General features: G+C 42.0%; 1 protein-coding gene across 2 annotated transcripts in view; it reads right to left on the reverse strand.

Moving 5' to 3' along the window:
• The window catches only part of PDE4C (phosphodiesterase 4C), a 934,858-nt gene that overhangs the window by 587,256 nt on the left and 326,226 nt on the right, over positions 1 to 21,376 (reverse strand). Inside the window, exon 1 of one of the 2 annotated variants that reach the window (XM_056570186.1) lies at positions 19,706 to 19,905. The exons of the other annotated variant lie outside the window; for it this stretch is intronic. Coding sequence (XP_056426161.1) covers positions 19,706 to 19,773 — 68 coding nt within the window. The 5' untranslated portion in view covers positions 19,774 to 19,905. Of the gene's footprint in view, positions 1 to 19,705; positions 19,906 to 21,376 lie in introns of those variants that run through there. 2 annotated transcript variants of the gene reach the window in all.

The raw sequence follows: 21,376 nt of genomic DNA on the forward strand, positions 1-21,376 counted from the left end.
TTTTGGAAACTACACCCCTCACTGAATGTAATAAGGGGTACAGTGAGCATTTACGCCCCACAGGTGTCTGACAGTTTTTTGGTAATTTTTCATTTGCACAGCCCACTGTTCCAAAGATCTGTCAAATGCCAGTGGGGTGTAAATACTCACTGCACCCCTTATTACATTCAGTGAGGGGTGTAGTTTCCAAAATGGGGTCACATGTGGGTATTTATTTTTTTGCGTTTATGTCAGAACCGCTGTAAAATCGGCCACCCCTGTATCAAATTCTGTGAGGGGTGTAGTTTCCAAAATAAGGTCACATGTGGGGGGGTCCACTGTTCTGGCACCACGGGGGGCTTTGTAAATGCACATGGCCCCTGACTTCCATTCCAAATTTTTTTTTCCCAAAAGCTCAATGGCGCTCCTTCTCTTCTGAGCATTGTAGTGCGCCAGAAGAGCACTTGACATCCACACATGGGGTATTTCAATACTCAGAAGAGATGGGGTTTCACATTTTGGGGGGCATTTTGTCCTATTACCCCTTGTAAAAAAATTAATTTGAGGGAAAACTAGCATTTTTGTGGAAAAAAAAATCATTTACACATCCAACTTTCACGAAAAGTCGTCAAACACTTGTGGGGTGTTAAGGCTCATTTGACCCCTTGTTAAGTGCCTTGAGGGGTGTAGTTTCCAAAATAGTATGCCATGTGTTTTTTTTTTTGCTATCCTGGCACCATAGGGGCTTCCTAAATGCGACATGCCCCCCAAAAACTATGTCAGCAAATTTTGCTTTTCAAAAGCTAAATATGACTCCTTCTCTTCTGAGCATTGTAGTTTGCCCGTAAAGCATTTTACATCCTAACATGGGGTATTTCCATACTCAGGACAAAATGACCCCCAACATTTGTAACCCCATCTCTTCTATTATCCCTTTAAAAAAATCAAAATTTGAGGGAAAACTAGCATTTTAGTGAAGAAAAAATAAATAAATCATTTTCACATCCAACTTTAACGAAAAGTCGTCAAACACCTGTGGGGTGTTAAGGTTCACTGGACCCCTTGTTATGTGCCTTGAAGGGTGTAGTTTCCAAAATAGTATGCCATGTGGGTTTTTATTTATATGTTCTGCCACCATAGGGGCTTCCTAAATGTGACATGCCCCCCAAAAACCATTCCAGAAAAACTCACTCTCCAAAATCCCACTGTCGCTGCTTCCCTTTTGAGCCCTCTACTGCGCCCGCCAAACACTTGACATACACATATGAGGTATTTCCGTAATCGAGAGAAATTGGGTTGCACATTTTAGGAAGATTTCTCTCCTTTTACCCCATGTAAAAATTCAATAACTGGGTCTACAAGAACATGCGAGTGTAAAAAATGAAGATTTTGAATTTTCTCCTTCAATTTTCTGCTATTCCTGTGAAACACCTAAAGGGTTAATAAACCTTTTGAATGTCATTTTGAATACTTTGAGGGGTGCAGTTTTTATAATTGGGGTCATTTGTGGGGTATTTCTAATAAGAAGGCCCTTCAAATCCACTTCAAAACAGAACTGGTCCCTGAAAAATTTTGATTTTGAAAATTTTGTGAAAAATCGGAAAATTGCTGCTATACTTTGAAGCCCTATGGTGTCTTCCAAAAGTAAAAACATGTCAACTTTATGATGGAAACAGAGAGCTTCAAAGTAAAAAATTTTTTCTATTTTTTCATCACATTTTGGAATTTTTCACCAAGAAATGATGCAAGTATCGACAAAATTTTACCACTAACGAAAAAACAGTCTCAGAATCAGAATGAAAGGTAAAAGCATCCCAGAGTTATTAATGTTTAAAGTGACAGTGGTCAGATGTGCAAAAAATGGCCGTGTCCTACAGTGAAAATTGGCTGGGTCCTTAAGGGGTTAAAATCGCTCTATTTTGCTGACCTATAACTTTTTAATTTTTCCCTATAAGCAACAGTATGAGGGCTCATTTGCATATATAAAACTTTTAATAGATTTTTAACAATTTTATTTGGAATAAATATAATGTTATAAGAAAAGCAGCAATTTTTGACTTTTTTTTTTTAACGTTCACGCCGTTCACCGTACAGGATAATTAACATTATATTTTAATAGTTCGGTTATTTACTAAATATGTTTATTTAAAAAAATTACACTTTTTGGGGGTAAAATGGGGAAAAACGGACAATTTACATTTTTATTGGGGGAGGGGATTTTTCAAATTTTTTTTACTTGTATTTTTTACTTTTTTTACTTTTATTTCTACACTTTAATAGTCCCCATAGGAGACTATTTATAGCAATCATTTGATTGCTAATACTGTTCAGTGCTATGCATAAGGCATAACACTGATCAGTGTTATCGGTCATCTTCTGTTCTGGTCTGGTTGATCTCAGACCAGAGCAGAAGACCCATGGAAGGCAGTGGAGGCAGGTGAGGGGACCTCTGTCTGCTGTTCTGGATGATCGGATCGCCACGATGATGATCTGATCTGATCATCCATTTTAGTTACTGCACTGCCACAGATGCCATGATCTGTATTGATCACGGCATCTGAGGGGTCAATGGTGGACATCAGCAGCCGGGACCCGCCGCGCATGACCTGAGCATCGCTCCAATCGGTTATGTATAGGACGTAAGTGTACGTCCTGGTGCGTTAAGTACCACCGCACCAGAACGTACATTTACGTCCTGTGTCGCTAAGGGGGTTCGACACCTATTTATTCATAGCTGGTGCCCCTTAACTGCCCCTCTAGTCACTGCTTGTGTTGAAGACTAAATGTGAGAGTGATCCACTGCTCCCATTGTTCTGCACATCATAAATATGTGTCACAGGTTTTGGTTGTGGAGTAGGTAGGTTGTGGTGTATTATACTGTAGATTCATCAGTTATGTATGGTAGATCTAGCACTAAATTTATACCATTAGGTTAGAGTCACACGTGCCATATTTGGCTGCGCATTTACCTACCCAGTGAAGTCAGTGGATAGCAAAATCTGCTGCAGAAAATATGCAACAAAATACAGAGATACGTATAGTTTCCTGCGCATATTTAATGCTCAGTATTTGAAGCTGCAGATTAGATGCTGTGTTCAGTCATTTAATTTACATTGACCCCAGCACCATAAAATCTGCAGCTTCAAATCCTGTTCATCAAATATGCGCAGGATGCTGTACGTGTGAACCCTTAGGGTAGGGTCACATATGCCATATTTTGCTCTGTGTATTTGCTGCAGCATATTTCCCTACCCACTGAAGTCAATGGGTAGCACAATCAGCTGCAGAAAATACACATTAAAGGGGTACTCCGGTGAAAACCTTTTTTCTTTTAAATCAACTGGTGCCAGAAAGTTAAACATATTTGTAAATTACTTCTATTAAAAAATCTTAATCCTTCCAGTACTTATTAGCTGCTGAATGCTACAGAGGAAATTCCTTTCTTTTTGGAACACTGATGACATCACGAGCACAGTGCTCTCTGCTGACATCTCTGTCCCTTTTAGCAACCGTGCATAGCAGATGTATGCTAAGGGCAGCATGGTGGCTCAGTGGTTAGTACTGCTGCCTTGCAGTGCTGGGACCTTGGGTTCAAGTCCCACTAAGGACAACAATAAATAAAGACTTATTGTTATTATTATAATAACGTCAGTAAAGAGCACTGTGCTCATGATGTCATCAGAGAGCATTCCAAAAAGAAAAGAATTTCCTCTGTAGTATTCAGCAGCTAATAAGTACAGGAAGGATTAAGATTTTTTAATAGAAGTAATTTACAAATCTGTTTAACTTTCCGGAGCCAGCTGATTTAAAAGAAAAAAAGTTTTCACCGGAGTACCCCTTTAAAATGTGATGTAATTCCTTGTTTGTTCTTACTACTAAGACATCTGAAATTTGTCACAGTTTATCACACATTATATATTATATCACACCTTGGCCTTCAATTTAGCTATCTTTCTACTCACACAGAGAGGAGAGTTATCAAAACCTGTGCAAAGGAAACGTTGCCCAGTTGACCATAGCAACCAATCAGATTGCATCTTTCATTTTGAAGAGGCCATGTTAAAAATGAAAGAAGTGAGTTGATTGGTTGCTATGGGCAACTTTTCTCGTGAGAGGATTTGATGAATCTCCCCCTATATAGATCTTATGATTATGTTTATGTCCATATATATTTATATATGGACATTAACCCCTTAAGGACCCAGCCCATTTTCACCTTAATGACCAGAGCATTTTTTGCTCATTAATAACTCTGGGATACTTTTACTTTTCATTCTGATTCCGAGATAGTTTTTTCGTAACATATTCTACTTTATTTTAGTGGTACATTTTCATCGATACTTACATCATTTCTTGGTGAAAAATTCCAAAATTTGATGAAAATGTTAAAATTTAGCATTTTTTTTTTACTTTGAAGCTCTCTGCTTATAAGGAAAATAGACTTGCCAAATAAATTATATATTGATTCGCATATACAATATGTTTACTTTATGTTTGCATCATAATGTTCACATGTTTTTACTTTTGGAAGACTTCAAAGTTCAGAGGGCTTCAAAGTTCAGCAGCAATTTTCCAATTTTCCAAAAAATTTTCAAAATTGGATCTTTCACGGACCAGTTCAGATTTGAAGTGGATTTGAGGGGCCTTCATATTAGACATACCCCATACATGACCACATTATAAAAACTGCACCCCTCAAAGTATTCAAAATGACATTCAGTAAGTGTGTTAACCCTTTAGGTGTTTCACAGGAATAGCAGCAAAGTGAAGCAGAGTATTCAAAATCTTCATTTTTTACACTCGCATATGTTCTTGTAGACCCAGTTTTTGAATTTTAACAAGGGGTAAAAGGAGAGAAATCCCCCTAAAATTTGTAACCAATTTTCTCTTGAGTAAGGAAATATCTCATATGTGTACGTATAGTGCTCTGTGGGTGCACTAGAGGGCTCAGAAAGGAGGGAGTGACAATGGGATTTTGGAGAGTGAATTTTTCTGAAAAGGTTTTTGGAAGGCATGTCACATTTAGGAAGCCCCTATGGTGCCAGAACAGCAAAATAAAAAAAACACATGGCACACTATTTTGGAAACTAAACCCCTCAAGGAGTGTAACAAGGGGTCCAGTGAGCATTAACACCCCATAGGTGTTTGACGACTTTTCGTTAAAGTCGTATGTATAAATGAAAATTATAATTTTTTCACTAAAATGTTTTACGTTTTTTCCCCCCAAATTTTAAATTTTTACAAGGGGTAATAGGAGAAAATGCCCCCCAAAATTTGTAACCCCATTTCTTCTGAGTATGAAAATACCCCATGTGTGGACGTCAAGTGCTCTGCTGGCGCACTACAGTGCTCAGAAGAGAAGAAGCGCGATTGAGCTTTTGGAGAGAGAATTTGGTTGGAAGACTAGTCAGGGGCCTTGTGAGCTTACAAAGCCCCCGTGGTGCCAGAAGAGTGTATCCCCCCCCCCCACATATGACCTCATTTTGGAAACTACACCCCTCACAGAATGTAATAAGGGGTGCAGTGAGCATTTTACACCCCACTGGCGTTTGGCAGATCTTTGGAACAGTGGGCTGTGCAAATGAAAAATTACACTTAAAATTTTCATTGACCACTGTTCCAAAAATCTGTCAGACACCTTTCTGGACATGCTGGGAGTTGTAGTTTTGCAGCATATGGAGGGCTACAGTTTAAGGACCACTGCATAGTCATCTCCAAACTGTAGTCCTCCAGATGTTGCTAGGCAACAACTCACCGGCTTCCATAGTCGCAGGATCGACGCACCAGGGAGAGGATCGCCGCCTGCTGCAGCCGATTGCCGCTGGTAAGTGGACCTCCACCGCCACCGGTCACACTACAGTTCCCCCGTTCTGCCTGACTACTGTGGGTGGGCAGAACGGGGGGAACCGAACTTTAACCCCACTGCCTCCGATCTGCTATTGGTCGGTTGCTTCTGAGCGACCAATAGCAGGGATAGGAGGGTTGGCACCCCTGCCACCTCACTCCTATCCCTTCAGGGGGACAGGGGTTGTCTTGGACATTCCCAATCATTCTTATTTTCTGGGTCACCGGAGACCCGTATGACCCGGAATCGCCGGTCAATTCAGACTTGCGGCAATCGCCAATATGGGGGGAGTCTCAGAACCCTCCTGGGCATTGTCACGGGATGCCTCCTGAATGATTGCAGCTGGCATTCCGGTCCAAACTTCCAACGGGCGTACGGGTACGCCCTGAGTCCTTAAAGGGGTACTCGGGTGAAAAACTTTTTTTTTATCAACTGGTGTCAGAAAGTTAAACAGATTTGTAAATTACTTCTATTAAAAAATCTTAATCCTTCCTGTACTTATTAGCTGCTGAATACTACAGTGGAAATTCTTTTCTGTTTGAAACACAGAGCTGTCTGCTGACATCATGAGCACAGTGCTCTCTGCTGACATCTCTGTCCATTTTAGGAACTGTCCAGGGTAAAATGAAATCCCATAGCAAACATATGCTGTTCTGGACAGTTCATAAAATGGACAGAAATGTCAGCAGAGAGCACTGTGCTCGTGATGTCAGCAGACAGTTCTGTGTTTTAAAAAGAAAATAATTTCCGCTGTAGTATTCAGCAGCTAATAAGTACAGGAAGGATTAAGATTTTTTTAATAGAAGTAATTTACAAATATGTTTAACTTTCTGGCACCAGTTGATTTAAAAAAAAAAAAGTTTTTCACCAGAGTACCCCTTTAAGGATCCAGGGCGTACCCGTATGCCCATTAGAAGTTTGGACCGGAATGCCAGCTGTAATCATTTCTAAGTGGTAAAAATGTCCAGTTTTTCCCATTATATATTGGCACACTGCACACACATTCTGATTACTGTGGACTTTGTCCTTTAACATGTTTAATATATGCCCAATACAAGAATAGACCAACTTGCACAGATTTTATATTCTGCATCTGGCAGATGGAGAAAACAAAAACAGGGAGGCGCTCCCTTGTGTAGTCGTTTAAGTGGTAAAAACCTATTACCACACCTACTATGGTGTCTACTAACCTTACAGGGTTGTGCTTGAGAATAGATGCGGCTCTATAAAAGGTGTATAGAAGAAACAATATGCTTTATGGAGACTCAATCTGACTACTTTTAGGGTCAGAATAAATATGCAAATGCAGTAGGGAAAAAAGGGTATAACGGGTGACTACTAGATTGTTGTACAAATTGTTTTTACATATCATCTGCACCGCAACTTATACACTAGACTATTTGATTTAATTAATGTGAGACAAAGGAACAACACATTTTGGCGTTAACATGAACTTTCCTCAGATTTAACAGCTCCCAGTGTCCTGTCTTGATGACAGATGCATCTGTGGAGACATCATCTGGTCCCCTATTTGTCACTCTGCTTCCAAACTCTAGCCTCTATATTTGCTATGGCAAATATTAAAGTCACAACATCAGTGACTAGCTGTAGGATATGGGGAGGATTTAACAGGTGAGTATAGTTTATTTTTTATTTTTTTAAAGTTCTGACTACCCAATTAATAGGTTTATCCTAGTGTTTTAAAGAAGTACTCTGGAAAGTTATTATTTTTTTCCTATACAGTGCAGCATGGGTTATTATTAAATAAAAACAGGCCTGTGATAAAAAAAAAAAAAAATAGTCTCACCTGTTAAATCCTCCCCACAACCTACAGCCAGTCACTGGTTTTGTGACTTTAATATTTTCTGTAGTTAAAATATGGAGGATAGAGCTAGGAAGCAGAGTGACAAGTAGGGGACCAGATGGTGTCTCCACAGATTCACCTATACCTTCTGCCTACCTATTTTATTGGCGGGATAAGGCACGAAATTGGCTCCATGTTGACTTATCATTTCATCAAAGTAGTTCCTCTGAGGGAATGTATCATTGTTTTTCCACAGCTTTTATTGTGTACATTTTTTACAATTTGCACGCCTCAAACCTTTGATAAAGCCAGTGCATACTGGCGAAATGTCAAGAGGGAGGATAGGATGATTTTAGATTGCCACAGAGTCATGTTTTATGTTTACCTATAAAGAAAAAGTGTCATGCTGACTAAAAAGTGATAGTCTTGTTAAGAGACATAAAGAAAATACAGACCTTTGTTAGATTGGCATAAGCAGCATCTGTAATAATAGTCTAGCAAGATAGATCAAAAACAATACAGGTCAAAATAACATGACAATGTGGACTTTTTTTTAATAGTCATGGCCATAAATATTGGCAACCCTGAATTTTTTCAAGAAAATGAAGTATTTCTCACAGAAAAGGATTGCAGTAACACATGTTTTGCTATACATATGTTTATTCCCTTTGTGTATATTGGAACTAAACCAAAAAAGGGAGGAAAAAAAGCAAACTGGATATAATGTCACACCAAATTGCAAAAATGGGTTGGACAAAATAGGCACCCTTAACTTAATATTCCCTTACGTCCTAACCAGTAGCACAGATGGGGTATTCCACCCCCCGCGAACTGGTAGGACAGATGGAAGTTTTATTGAACCTAATTAAACAATCAGTAAGACACACCCACAACCCCCTGTATAAGTAAGAGGGTCATCCTCTGCCTCATTGTGTTTTTTTCTGTCCTCCCGGACAGTGGGACAGATGGTGACCCCCTTACTCCTGTTGGAGGGGGGGGGGGGGTTTCTTACTGGCAGTTCTGGGCTTAGTTTGCGCCCATCTGCTTCTATCCTCTGAGCCGCGACTCCAATCGCGGCCCCGGCCGGAAGTGCGTCAGCGGCGTCTGACGTCACTTCCTGTTTCTCTTTTTCGCTCCCGGCTCGGTTTTTTGCGCCGTTTTTGCCAATAATGCGGCGAAACCGAGCGAGGAGCCTCCTCTATAACCCTCTAACAGATAGGGTTCCTTTTCCTCCTGTTTTTTGTAAGACAGGTTTTCTCTTTTCTGCAACTCCGCCTTGTGGGCGGAGTCTTGTTTTTGCGCCAGTCAGGAGGATATTTAATCTCCCCCTAGGCTGCCATTCAGCCTCCTAGAGCGCAGAGCTGTTGGTACTTCCACAGTCCTGTCTTTTTGAGTCTAGTAGTGCATTCTTGCGGATACTACTGTTTCCTTATCTCTCTATCTTACCTGGTCTCTTGCTGAGAACTTTGGGTATTTTTATTATATTTTAGCTAGCCGCAATTTTTTCTTGCGCTACATTATCTAATCCTCCTCTCATATTTACCTAGATATGTCGACCGAGGGCTCAGGGGATCGTGAAGGCTTGGCAAAAAGATCCGCCAAGCGCAAGCACCTCTCTTGCCATGACTGCAATACTCCCCTGGAGGATAATTATGAATTTTCCAGGTGCCCTCCTTGTAGGGCTAAGTCTCTACCTTCCCATCAGACTGAACCTACAGTCCAGGATATGTATGTGTGGGTCTCCTCTAACATGTCGGCTATGCAAGCCTCTATTGAGGAGCTGAAACACGTTGTCTCTCAGAAACGCGCCAGACCTTCTTCACCTCCCAGAATGGAGATGTCTGTGGATCAGGAGAGAGAAGATTCCAAGTCCTCCTCTTCGGATGAGGAGGTCACTGCATCTTATTTTTTTCCGCTGGAAAAGACCCAGCGTCTTCTGAGATCCATCCGGTCGGGGGACCAGGATGTTGATCCCGGGGAAGCCTCTACCTCCGCCTCTAAGGGACCTAGGGTCTTTAAAGCGGATGATACCCTTCTGTCCGTGCTTAGAACGGAATGGAAAAAAACAGAAAAGGGTCCGGTCTTAACTAAAAGATTTAAGACCATGTTTCCTATACAGGAATCTCAGCTTTCTTCCTGGGGCCCTGTCCCTAAGGTTGACATGGCAGCTGCCAAACTGTCCAAGAGGACAGTGGTTCCTGCCGAGGATGGGTCTTCCTTGCAGGATCCAATGGATCGGAAGGCTGACTGTGCCATGAGGCGCTCCTACTCCACTGCTTCTGCGTCTGCATCAGTGGCGATAGCTTGCTCTGAGGTAGCAAACTTTTTGAAGACCCGTCTTTCTAACATCCAGTCGGATTTGGACCAGGGGGTTCCTAGAGATGAAATTCTTTCATCCTTCAAGACGTCCAATCTGGCTGTTGATTTTTTGTGCGATGCTTCCACCCAGCATCTTAAATTGGCCTCCAAGTCTATGGCCCTGGCTTCCGCTGGACGACGTCCTCTATGGTTAAAACCTTGGAAGGTTGACAACTCTTCCAAGAACACCTTATGTGCTATGCCTTACGAACCCGGCATTCTTTTCGGAGCTGAGCTGGACCGCATTATGGAGGGACTATCTGACAAGAAAGGCAAGTCCCTTCCTTATTCCTCCTTTCGTGGTCGAGGCCGGCGTTCTGGGGGCGGATCAGCCCCCCAGCCTAAGCCTCAGAGAGAATGGGGTAATCAACGCCGGGGCGGAAAACGCTCCCGTGGCTCCAAAGACAACAGAAAGCTCTGACTGCGGGCTTCTACGAAGCTCTGGGTTCCTTGCCGAGGTGACCTTTCCAGTTTCCCATCCTGCCCCCCAGATTCCAGTTGGTGGTCGTCTTCACCACTTTTCAAGCGCCTGGTCCCTACACATTCAGGATCCTTGGGTCCTGAGATTAATCTCGGATGGTTATTCGATAGACCTCGAATCAATTCCCCCATCCAATTATGTGGAGACAAGAGTTTTTTCACCAATCAAACAGGGGGCGCTAGAAACCTACATTCTGGAATACATCCAGAAGAATGCCTTAGAGGAAGTTCCTCTTTCAGAGCGGGGGTCAGGAATTAATTCTCCAGTCTTCCTAGTTCCCAAGGTAACAGGAGACTGGCGGATGATTATAGATCTGAGATATCTCAATCAATATGTGAAGCACAAACGCTTTCGTATGGAAACTATTCAATCTGTGGTCAACCTCATCTCGCCAGGGGATTATCTGGCTACTCTGGATCTAAAGGATGCTTACCTTCATATTCCTATTCATCCGGTATCCAGAAAGTATCTAAGGATCGCAGTTCAGGTAGGGGGAGTTCTAAAACACCTCCAGTTTGTAGCCCTCCCGTTTGGAATTTCTTCGGCCCCACACACATTTACCAAAGTGGTGGTAGCGGTAGTCGCTGCTCTAAGGCTCCAGGGGCTCAGCATCGTTCCCTACCTAGACGATTGGCTCCTCAGAGCTCCTTCTTCTGCGATCCTGTCCCAACATCTGCAACTAGCAGTATCCTTCCTTCACCAGTTAGGGTGGATAGTCAATTGGGCCAAATCCAATTTCCTCCCAACTACCTCAGTGAGGTTTCTCGGCTTCATAGTCGACTCAATCTCCATGACACTCTACCTCTCTCCCGAGAGGAAATCTCGGGTGCAGGAATCGGCCCTTTTTCTCTCTGTACCCCGGAGAGTTTCCATTCGCACTCTCATGCGGATGTTGGGACTTATGTCCGCTACCGTGGATGCGGTTCCTTGGGCTCTTTGGCATCTACGCCCTCTTCAATCAGAGGTGCTCGCCACTTGGAATCTCAGGCCCTCGGGCCTAAAACAAGTGCCACTCCCTGTCTTATCGAGTCAGGTCCTCTCTCAGATGGTGGTCTCACCTCGAGGACGGCAAGTCAATGATCCAACCCCCTTGGATCATACTTACTACCGACGCGTCCCTTGTAGGTTGGGGAGCACATCTCTTGGATCTGTTAGTGCGGGGATCTTGGTCTCCTCAGGAGAGAGGGTTAACCTCCAATCTCCTCGAGATTCGAGCCATCAGATTAGCACTCCTCCACTTTGCTTCTCTTCTTCAAGGGAAAGCAGTAAAGATCCAATCCGACAGCATGACGGCTGTATTGTACATCAACAAGCAGGGAGGCACTCGATCACAAAGCCTCCTCAGAGAGGTGGGTCTGATCTTGGATTGGGCAGAGAGGAACCTAACCCACCTGTCGGCAGTTCACATTCGGGGATCTCTCAATGTGATCGCCGACCGCCTGAGCAGAGGACTTTCAACTGGAGAATGGTCTCTCCATCCAGAGATGTTCAAACAAATAATACTCAGGTGGGGCATGCCAGAAATAGATCTTATGGCAACAAGGTTCAACACCAAAGTGGTGAGATTTTGTTCCCTGTACAGGGAAGACAACCCAGTAGCAATCGATGCTCTCTCAATCCCATGGAGGTTCAGGCTGGCCTCCAATTTCCTTGATCCCAAGGGTATTGATGAAAATCAGGCAGGACCAAGCCTCTGTCATAGCCATAATTCCATTTTGGCCCAAGAGAGCTTGGTTTACCCAACTCTTGCAAATGAGTCGGGGACAATTCTGGAGGCTTCCCCCAGAGCAAGCACTAGTGTCGGGGGACACTCACAGCTGCTCAAATCTTCAAATGTTCAACCTGACAGCCTGGAGGTTGACCAGTCCCTTCCACATCTAGAAGGGCTTTCTAGTGCGGTCTTGAATACCCTCTCGCATTCCAGAGCGGAGTCCACTAACAGAGCCTATAAAAGAATTTGGACAACTTTTCAGTCTTGGTGCTCCAAGAAACAACTACCTGGACAGAATCCAGCTGTTGCCACAATCCTCAACTTTCTCCAGGAGGGATTAGACAAGAATCTATCTCCTTCCACACTCAGAGTGCAGGTATCAGCCATCTCTGCCTTTCTCAATAAACCATTGTCTCAAGACCCACTAGTCAAAATATTCTTGAGGGGATCCTCAAGGTTAAAACCTACAATTATACAACCTGTCCCAGCATGGGACTTATCGATGGTGCTCAAGGGGTTAGCATCTCCCCCCTTTGAGCCCTTGGAGGAGGTGGACATGAAGTTTGTTACCATTAAAATAACTTTTTTACTGGCAATCACTTCAGCCAAAAGGATTGGGGAACTTCAAGCGCTCTCGGCACTTGAACCATATACTAAATTTTTGCCGGATCGAGTGTTACTCAGATTCATGCCATCCTTTATACCTAAGGTTCCATCATTCCAAAATATAAATCAAGTTATATCCCTGCCAGTATTTTCTCCTCCTCCATCCTCCAATGAAGATAGTTCTCTTCATTGCCTAGATATCTCGAGATGTCTCCAGATCTATATAAGAAGATCTTTGGAGTTTCGGAAGGATGAAAATCTGCTAATTCTCTTTTCAGGACCCAAAAGAGGTCTTAAAGCTTCAAAGCCCTCCATCAGTAGATGGGTAAAAGATGCCATTCGTATTGCCATGGTATCCCAAGGTAAGGAGCCTCCTGAGTTTGTAAAAGCTCATTCCACCAGGTCTGTATCTACCTCCTTTGCGGAAAGGAGTCTTGTTCCCTTGGAACATATATGCAAAGCTGCTTCCTGGAGTTCACTCTCCACATTTATCACCCACTACAGACTTGACAGTAGATTGGCCGATTTTTCCTCATTTGGACGGACAGTATTATCTGCCGTCAGGCATGAGAGCCCTCCCTCATAGGGTTTCTGCTTGCCATTTCCCCATCTGTGCTACTGGTTAGGACGTAAGGGAATCGTTAATTTCTAACGATAATTTGTTTTCCCTTAGTCCTAACAGTAGCACAACTTTCCCTCCCTAGTTAAGTTATTTTCTTCTATTATTTACCTTTAGTTCTTCTTGTTACTACACAATGAGGCAGAGGATGACCCTCTTACTTATACAGGGGGTTGTGGGTGTGTCTTACTGATTGTTTAATTAGGTTCAATAAAACTTCCATCTGTCCTACCAGTTCGCGGGGGGTGGAATACCCCATCTGTGCTACTGTTAGGACTAAGGGAAAACAAATTATCGTTAGAAATTAACGATTTGGTTGCACAACCTTTGGAAAAAATAACTGAAATCAGTCGCTTCCTATAACCATCAATAAGCTTCTGTGTTTAATGGGATTTAGATCTGGACTCATTGCTGGCTACTTCAGAACTCTCCAGCGCTTTTTTGCCATCCATTTCTGGGTGCTTTTTGATGTATGTTTGGGGTCATTGTCCTGCCGGTAAATTGTGTTACAAAAACAGAGTGTGCTTTTGTTGCTCTATCCATTTGTATATTCGGTACAATACCTTCTGCACCCTTGGTAGAAATACTGTCCATATTGTTGTCACTCATGATATAGAAGTAGTAGGTACAATCCCTGGCAGGAGGGAGCTCGGCAGACACTGTACAAAAGTTCAAATCAAAGCAGGGCAGTCAGCTCTCACCTCTGCCACCTGAATCCTGGAGCACGGAAAAAGTCCACAGCGTCTTGGGCTTGTGCATACAATCCAAGGAAAAGTTAGATCCAGCTCACAGGATATGGTATAAAACAGGATACTTTATTCAAAACTTCTAGAGCGGCATACACCCAGGCAGTAAACTCCGGTACGTTTCAAGACTCTCAGGGCTCTTAAACTTGGCATGAATACATTTAATACATTAAAATCTTATATACACCTGTTTAGGGGTCACATGACTGTAGTTACAAACAAACAATAAAACATGGTGCTGGATCGGAACGGGATCTATTCAGATTGAGCGAGATATATTCCAACATCTGTATAGATGTGCTATGTTACACGGTCTTAGTCTATTCACATTCACTATTACAGGTGTCAAAGTACTCATGTTATAGAAATAGAAATAGAAAAGGACCAAAAATATATGTAAAGGAATATAATAAACAATAAAAAAAGCTGTTATATTAATAAGTCAAAATTAAATCTTGCGTAGAATTCATGCCCAAGGGTTGTCTTGTTTCCAGCATAAACATCCAATAGGATTCTGATTTAATAATTTGGACCTTAACCTGTTAAAAGCCAAGGGTGTACCTGTACGCCCTGAGTCCGCTCCCATTCTATAGCATGTTAACCCTTTTTTAACCCTTTAGACGCTGCGTTCAAAGTTGAACACCGCGTCTAAATTGAAAGTAAATCATTGCCAGTTAGCTCAGGGGGCTGGTCAGGATGTCCGCGGCGAAATCACGGCATCCCGAACAGCTGTGACACAGCAGGAGGGTCCCTTACCTTGCCTCCTGGTGTCCGATTGCTGAATGACTGCTCAGCGCCTGAGATCCAGGCATGAGCAGTCAAGCGGCAAAATCATTGATCAATGGTTTCCTATGCGAAACCATTGATCACTGTAAAAGATCAGTGTGTGCAGTGTTATAGCCCCCTATGGGAGCTATAACATTGCAAAAAAAAAGTGAATAAAGATCATTTAACCCCTTCCCTAATAAAAGTTTGAATCACCCCCCTTTTCCCATTTAAAAAAATAAACAGTGTAAATAAAAATAAACACATGTGGTATCTCTGCGTGCGGAAATGTCCGAATTAAAAAAAGATAGTTAATAAAACCGTTCGGTCAATGGCGTACCCGCAAAAAAATTCCAAAGTCCAAAATAACGTATTTTTTGTCACTTTCATGAAAAAATGAATAAAAAGCGATCAAAAAGTCTTATCAATACAAAAATTGCACCGCTAAAAACTTCAGATCACAGCGCAAAAAATTTGTCCTCATACCACCCCATGCACGGAAAAATAAAAAAGTTATAGGGGTGAGAAGATGACAATTTTAAACATATAAATTTTCATGCATGGAGTAATGATTTTTTTCAGAAGTACAACAAAATCAAACCTATATAAGTAGGGTATCATTTTAATTGTACGGACCTACAGAATAAAGATAAGGTGTCTTTTTACAGAAAAGTGTATGGTGTAGAAACGAAAGCCCCCAAAAGTTACAAAATAGCATTTTTTATTTTTTATTTGGTAAAACAATGATTTTTCTTCCGTTTTGACGTAGATTTTGGGGTAAAATGACTGATGTCATTACAAAGTAGAATTGGTGGCGCAAAAAATAAGCCATCATCTGGATTTTTAGGTGCAAAATTGAAAGAATTATAATTTTTTAAAGGTAAGTCAAATTAAAGTGCAAAAACGGGAAAACCCCTGGGTGAAATCCCCTCCTCTTGTATTCTTAAAGACTCTTTCGATTTCTTTTCTTCTTAGAGTCTCCCCCATGTACAGTTTTGAAATATTTAGATTGGGCTGATGAATTAAACTGATTTATTTTGGCGTATGAAATGTGTCTTCTAATTCGGCTTTTGAGTGATCTGGACGTACACCCCACATACTGTATGTTACAGCTGGCACATTCTCCTACATACACTACTGATGACATGTTACAATTGATATAATTGTTAATTTTGAAAATGTCACCAGTGACACAGGAATGTAAATCTGTAGAGATCTCCATATGATTACTCATTATTACTATATGGGAGGTACAGGTGGCACTATTACAATATGGGAGGCACAGGCAGCTTTATTACTATATGGGGCTCAGGAGCACTATTACAATATGGGAGGCACAGGGGGCACTATTACTATATCAGGTCACAGGGGCACTATTAATGTATGGGAGTAAAGGGGGTACTATTACTGTATGGGGGCACAGGGGGAGTTATTACTGTATGGAACACAGACGAAGCATTATTACTGTATGGGGGCTCAGAAGGGCATTATTTATTTATAAGGACACTATTTCTGTATGGAGACACAGTATTTTGATCTATAGGGACACAAGGGGTCATTTATTCCTGTATGAGGGCTCAGGGGATTATTATTATGTTTACTTGGCACAATTACTGTATGAAGGCACAGAGAGCATTATTACTGCAAGAAGGCAAAGTGGGGGCATTACACAGGCAAAGGGGCATTATTTGTGAATGGAAATCAAAATAATGGCATTATTCGTATGGGGGCACAGGGAGGCCATTATTACTGTATGGGGGCTCAGGAGGGCATTATTTTTTATTGGGCACTATTAATACTAATAGTATTACTAATATATAATTACTGCTTAGGAGCAGAGAGAGCATTATTACTGCATAAGGGCATATTGGGGGCATTACACAGGCAAAGGGGGCATTATTAGTGAATGGAAATCACAGTAAGGACATTATTAGCGAGTGGGAGGCACAGCTGGTAAAATATTAGTGAGGACATTATTACCATAGGTTACACTAATGGGGTCACCACATTCTGCAGAGAGAAGTCATAGCTGAAGGAAATCATCATGGCCATCTGAGGGAAAGGGAATGTAACCGTAATCACGTTTTCAGGCTGCAGAGCCAATGTAGTACTGGTATCTACCACTATATGGGCACTGTATGAGAGGAATAATGGTTATACTGGTCTTTGTATGTGGTCCTGGTGAGTAGGGATTATTTGGCCCTTGTATAGTGATGCTAGAAAGTACAGCACAATATTATGCAGACATATGCTATTGTAAGCCCTGTACAAATTATTTGGGGACAGGGCTGACATATCCATGGGTATATGTACAGGACTTTAATAAAGTAATATATTGGAGGGGGGGGGTTGGAGGTTTGCACAAAATATAAGATCTTTTCATCGTAGAAACGTCCCTGGTGAGAACTAGGACCAGACTTTCATGGTATGATTTGCTTTTATGCTAAAAAGTTATTTACCTTAGAATATGTCACTAAAAACAACATGTCACATTGTGATGGCTGATGTGATCACTTTTTTCAGGACCTTTTTTATGAATTTTATGATTATTTAACTAATGCCCATAGTATGCATGGTCCCTAAGAGTACCAGAGTAGAAACCATTTCACAATGTAACCCACTGCAACCACATCAACAAAGGTTCCAAAATACTCAGGGTGATCTGTAGTAAAAATCTTTGATATTATTTGTATATTAGGCCATGTTCGCATCTGCGAAGGAGAGTCCTTATGACCATAGTAAAATAAAAGATTATGCACCTTTATTGTAAAAGTTTTCAGTGTTTCTAATTTCTGTCAGTGTATGGAAACATTTTTGTTTACATTCAGAAGCTAAAACCCCATTGAGAGTAAAAGGCAGTTATAACCTTTGAAAAACATTTTCTTATTCCTGCTTTGGGTTTTCTCGTAGGTCTTTATTAAAACTTGGATCTTGGACCTGAGGAAGGAGGGAGCCCCTTCCGAAACGTGTTGTCCCGTGTATCACCACTTTTTATGAATCTAATAAAAAAGTTATACACCGAGTTTCACCCGACTGCCATGCCATCCTGCTGACGGTGTAGCGCTCCGAGTGCCATTTTCCTGCTGGAAGATCCAGGGAACCCCTGCCGGGATTCCCAACTTCCACATCTGTATCCCTGCACTACCCACAGTCCCGGGATCGACGGCCAGCTTCTCCCGGCGTTCCTGCCTAAATAACCTGTTAAAAACACTTCACAGTGTTGCGCTGGCAAATTAGCGCAACCTGTAAAGGTGAGCATCTTTTCACATCCTCACCTACTCCCACTATAATCTCGGATAATTGGCACTATATAGCGCTATCTCTGTCTCTTTTCTTTTTCTCTCTACCCTGGTGTGTTAACCAAGACCCTCTCTGTCTTTGATAATACACATAGTTTTCTCAGAGTAGCAGCTAAATGGTAGCAAATTTCTAACAAAGATATAATATATATATATATATATATATATATATATATATATATATATATAATATGGAGGGAGAGAGATATTATTTTAAAAAGTTGCTTTATTTTGCATTTAGAAAACAAATAAAATAATATCAACAATAAAAAGAAATCAGTGCAAAGGTGTCTCCGCAGAGATAAGGGTTTGCTACAACTCTATCCTGATTAGACAATTCCTTGTGAATTAAAGGGATCAAACCTGTTAGAAACTTTATACACGTGCCCCTGTTAAAATTGTCAATTTTAGGGTAGGGTCACATGTGACGTATTTTGCTGCATATTTGCTGCTGTATATTTTCCTACCAATAGAAATTAATAAGTAGCAAAACCAGCTGCAGAAAATATGCAGCAAAATACAGCAAGTGTGACCCTACACTTACTGTATGGGAGAAAAGGGAGTTTTAAAACAGCAAACACAGTCCAACAGTCATTCAGGTGGTGATGAATAGTCACATTTATGCCCATTCTGCCATGACTGATGTCACATTTGATAGCGCTAATGCTCACTTGACACATTCAGCAGGGCATCAATCATGGCAATACGAGCATACTAACATATAGGACATTGTGACTATTCATCTCTGCCCAGATGATCACTGGTGAGTAGTCATTTTCTCCCTCATAGTCACATCCATAAGCAACATGATGGTAATGTAATCACTAGGTTAGGTTCACATATATCAGGCATCTGACATAGTTTCCCTCCTGCGTGCACCGGAGGGAAGCTGATGTTAGAACTGATCCCATTCATTTGAATGGGAAAGTTCACAATCATCCAGCGTCTCAATTTTGACGCCGGATGGTTGGACATGCCGGAAGGCACCAGACAGGGCAACGCAGAAACAATGGATGCCAGATGCTATACAACTGATGACAACTTGTCATCAGTTGTGGCATCAGTTGGGTCCAGATCTAGGCTGAGTTCACCTATGCCGGACATACGTGAACCCAGCTTTACACTAGTACAAAACTGTGATTAAAGTAAATATTATTAGGTTGGTATGAGTGTTTTGTTTTGGGTTTGGCCAGTCCCAGCTCCCTATTTCTCTCCCTTTGTCATTGCTCATAAAAAGGTTTTCTGGAGATCCTTCAGTTCAGGTATAGTACAGCCCTGTGAATACCTACAAGGAGTAACAGCACATATGGAAACAACCCATCCTGCCATCACTGCTCTAAGCCTGAGCTTCAGCACACAGCACAGCTGATTTCTGTAAACTAGTTCTACAAAAACTGCCCAGTATTATGGGGGGAGTACCTGTAGAGTACACCTATACCCCTCCCCAGTGTGCCACCTCCACATGAGTACTGATGCCACAGAGGGCTCTCACCGTTTGTGGAAGGAGGATGGCCAGGACATTCTGGGCTTCTTAAGGCCCGGTCGGTGCTTGCTCTCCATAGCCTGATAGTACAGGTACTTGTCCGTATCGGAGTGGTACCTCTGCTTTATCCTGATGTGGGTACGAGGTTGCCTCCATAAATGCTTGGGAGGCTTGGCGGTGCCAGCTCCTTCTCTGCTCAGAGTTGTACATTTTGACGCCTCTAGCTCCATAGCCCAGGTTGTGGTTGTCTATTTGCAGGCAGCTGGCAGCAGGTCCATAGAGATGCCTGAAAACCGGAGCTCACAGTGACGGGAGGTAACTTTGTACCCTGTATGTTCAGCCAGTGGTGCGGACTCTGAAAAGGAGGGGGCGACACTCCCAGCCGCTGCGCAGCTCAATGGGATGAGAGCGGGCGGACCGTACACTGCCCGAGCCGGGAGAAGAGTGCCCATTGACTTGTGAGGCAACAGGTTGGCGGTCAGAAGGAGGCAGGGGTTACAGGGAGCACACCAAATTGCCCACACGCTGGGGTCTGCAGGGCACACTCTCTGGCTCCTCTATTGATGTGTCGGGGCAGAGCGACACAACTATGCCTCCTGCCAGCCTGCCCATCAATGCCCTACAGGAAAACAGGGAGCACTTCTACCAGCACCAGGGCACGGCTCTCATCTACCGCATATATCTATCTATCTATCTATCTATCTATGTAGCTATCTATCTATCTATCTTCCCTTTATTTATCTCCTCTATCATATATCACTATCTTATCTATCTAGCGCTCTGTCTCCATCTATTCTATCATGTATTATATCTATCTATCTATCTATTTCTTTGTAATCTATCTATTTATCTAGCTATCTTCTCTTGTTTGTAGCACTTCTATCTATCTATCTATCTATCTATCTATCTTCCCTTTATTTATCTCCTCTATCTATCATATAACACTATCTTATCTATCTAGCTGTCTGTCTCTAGCTATTCTATCATTTATTCTATCTATCTATCTATCTCTTCCCTTTATCTCCTCTATCTATCATATAACACTATCTTATCTATCTAGCTGTCTATCTCTAGCTATTCTATCATTTATTCTATCTATCTCTCTATCTATCTATCTATCTATCTATCTATCTATCCATCTATCTCTTCCCTTTATTTATCTCCTCTATCTATCATATAACACTATCTTATCTATCTAGCTGTCTGTCTCTAGCTATTCTATCATTTATTCTATCTATCTCTCTATAATCTATCTATTTATCTCTCAATTATCTATTTATCTATCTATCTACAATGGGGAGAAGAACAGCACACCTGGATAGTAGAAAAACGCTGATGGTGCACACAGATTCTGGGGCTATGGTCAGAAGCCCACCAATTGTATAACAAAAAAGGATCTTTCTGCAGCACACAGAGTAAGGTGAAAAAAAATGGGTGATTTATTCCATATTAACCTCTTAATATAGAATAAATCCCCAATTTTTTTTCACCTTAACCCCTTAAGGACGCAGGACGTACTCAAACGGCCCCTTTTCCGAGTCCTTAAGGACTCAGGACGTTTGAGTACGTCCTGTCAAATCCCGGCCCCCCGCCGCTAGCTGGAGGGGAGCCGGTGCCCGATGCCTGCTGAAATCGTTCAGCAGGCATCGGTGCATATCGCCCAGGGGGGTCATTATGCCC

This window comes from Hyla sarda, chromosome 1, assembly GCF_029499605.1.
Source record: "Hyla sarda isolate aHylSar1 chromosome 1, aHylSar1.hap1, whole genome shotgun sequence".
NCBI classification, from domain to species: Eukaryota; Metazoa; Chordata; class Amphibia; order Anura; family Hylidae; genus Hyla; species Hyla sarda.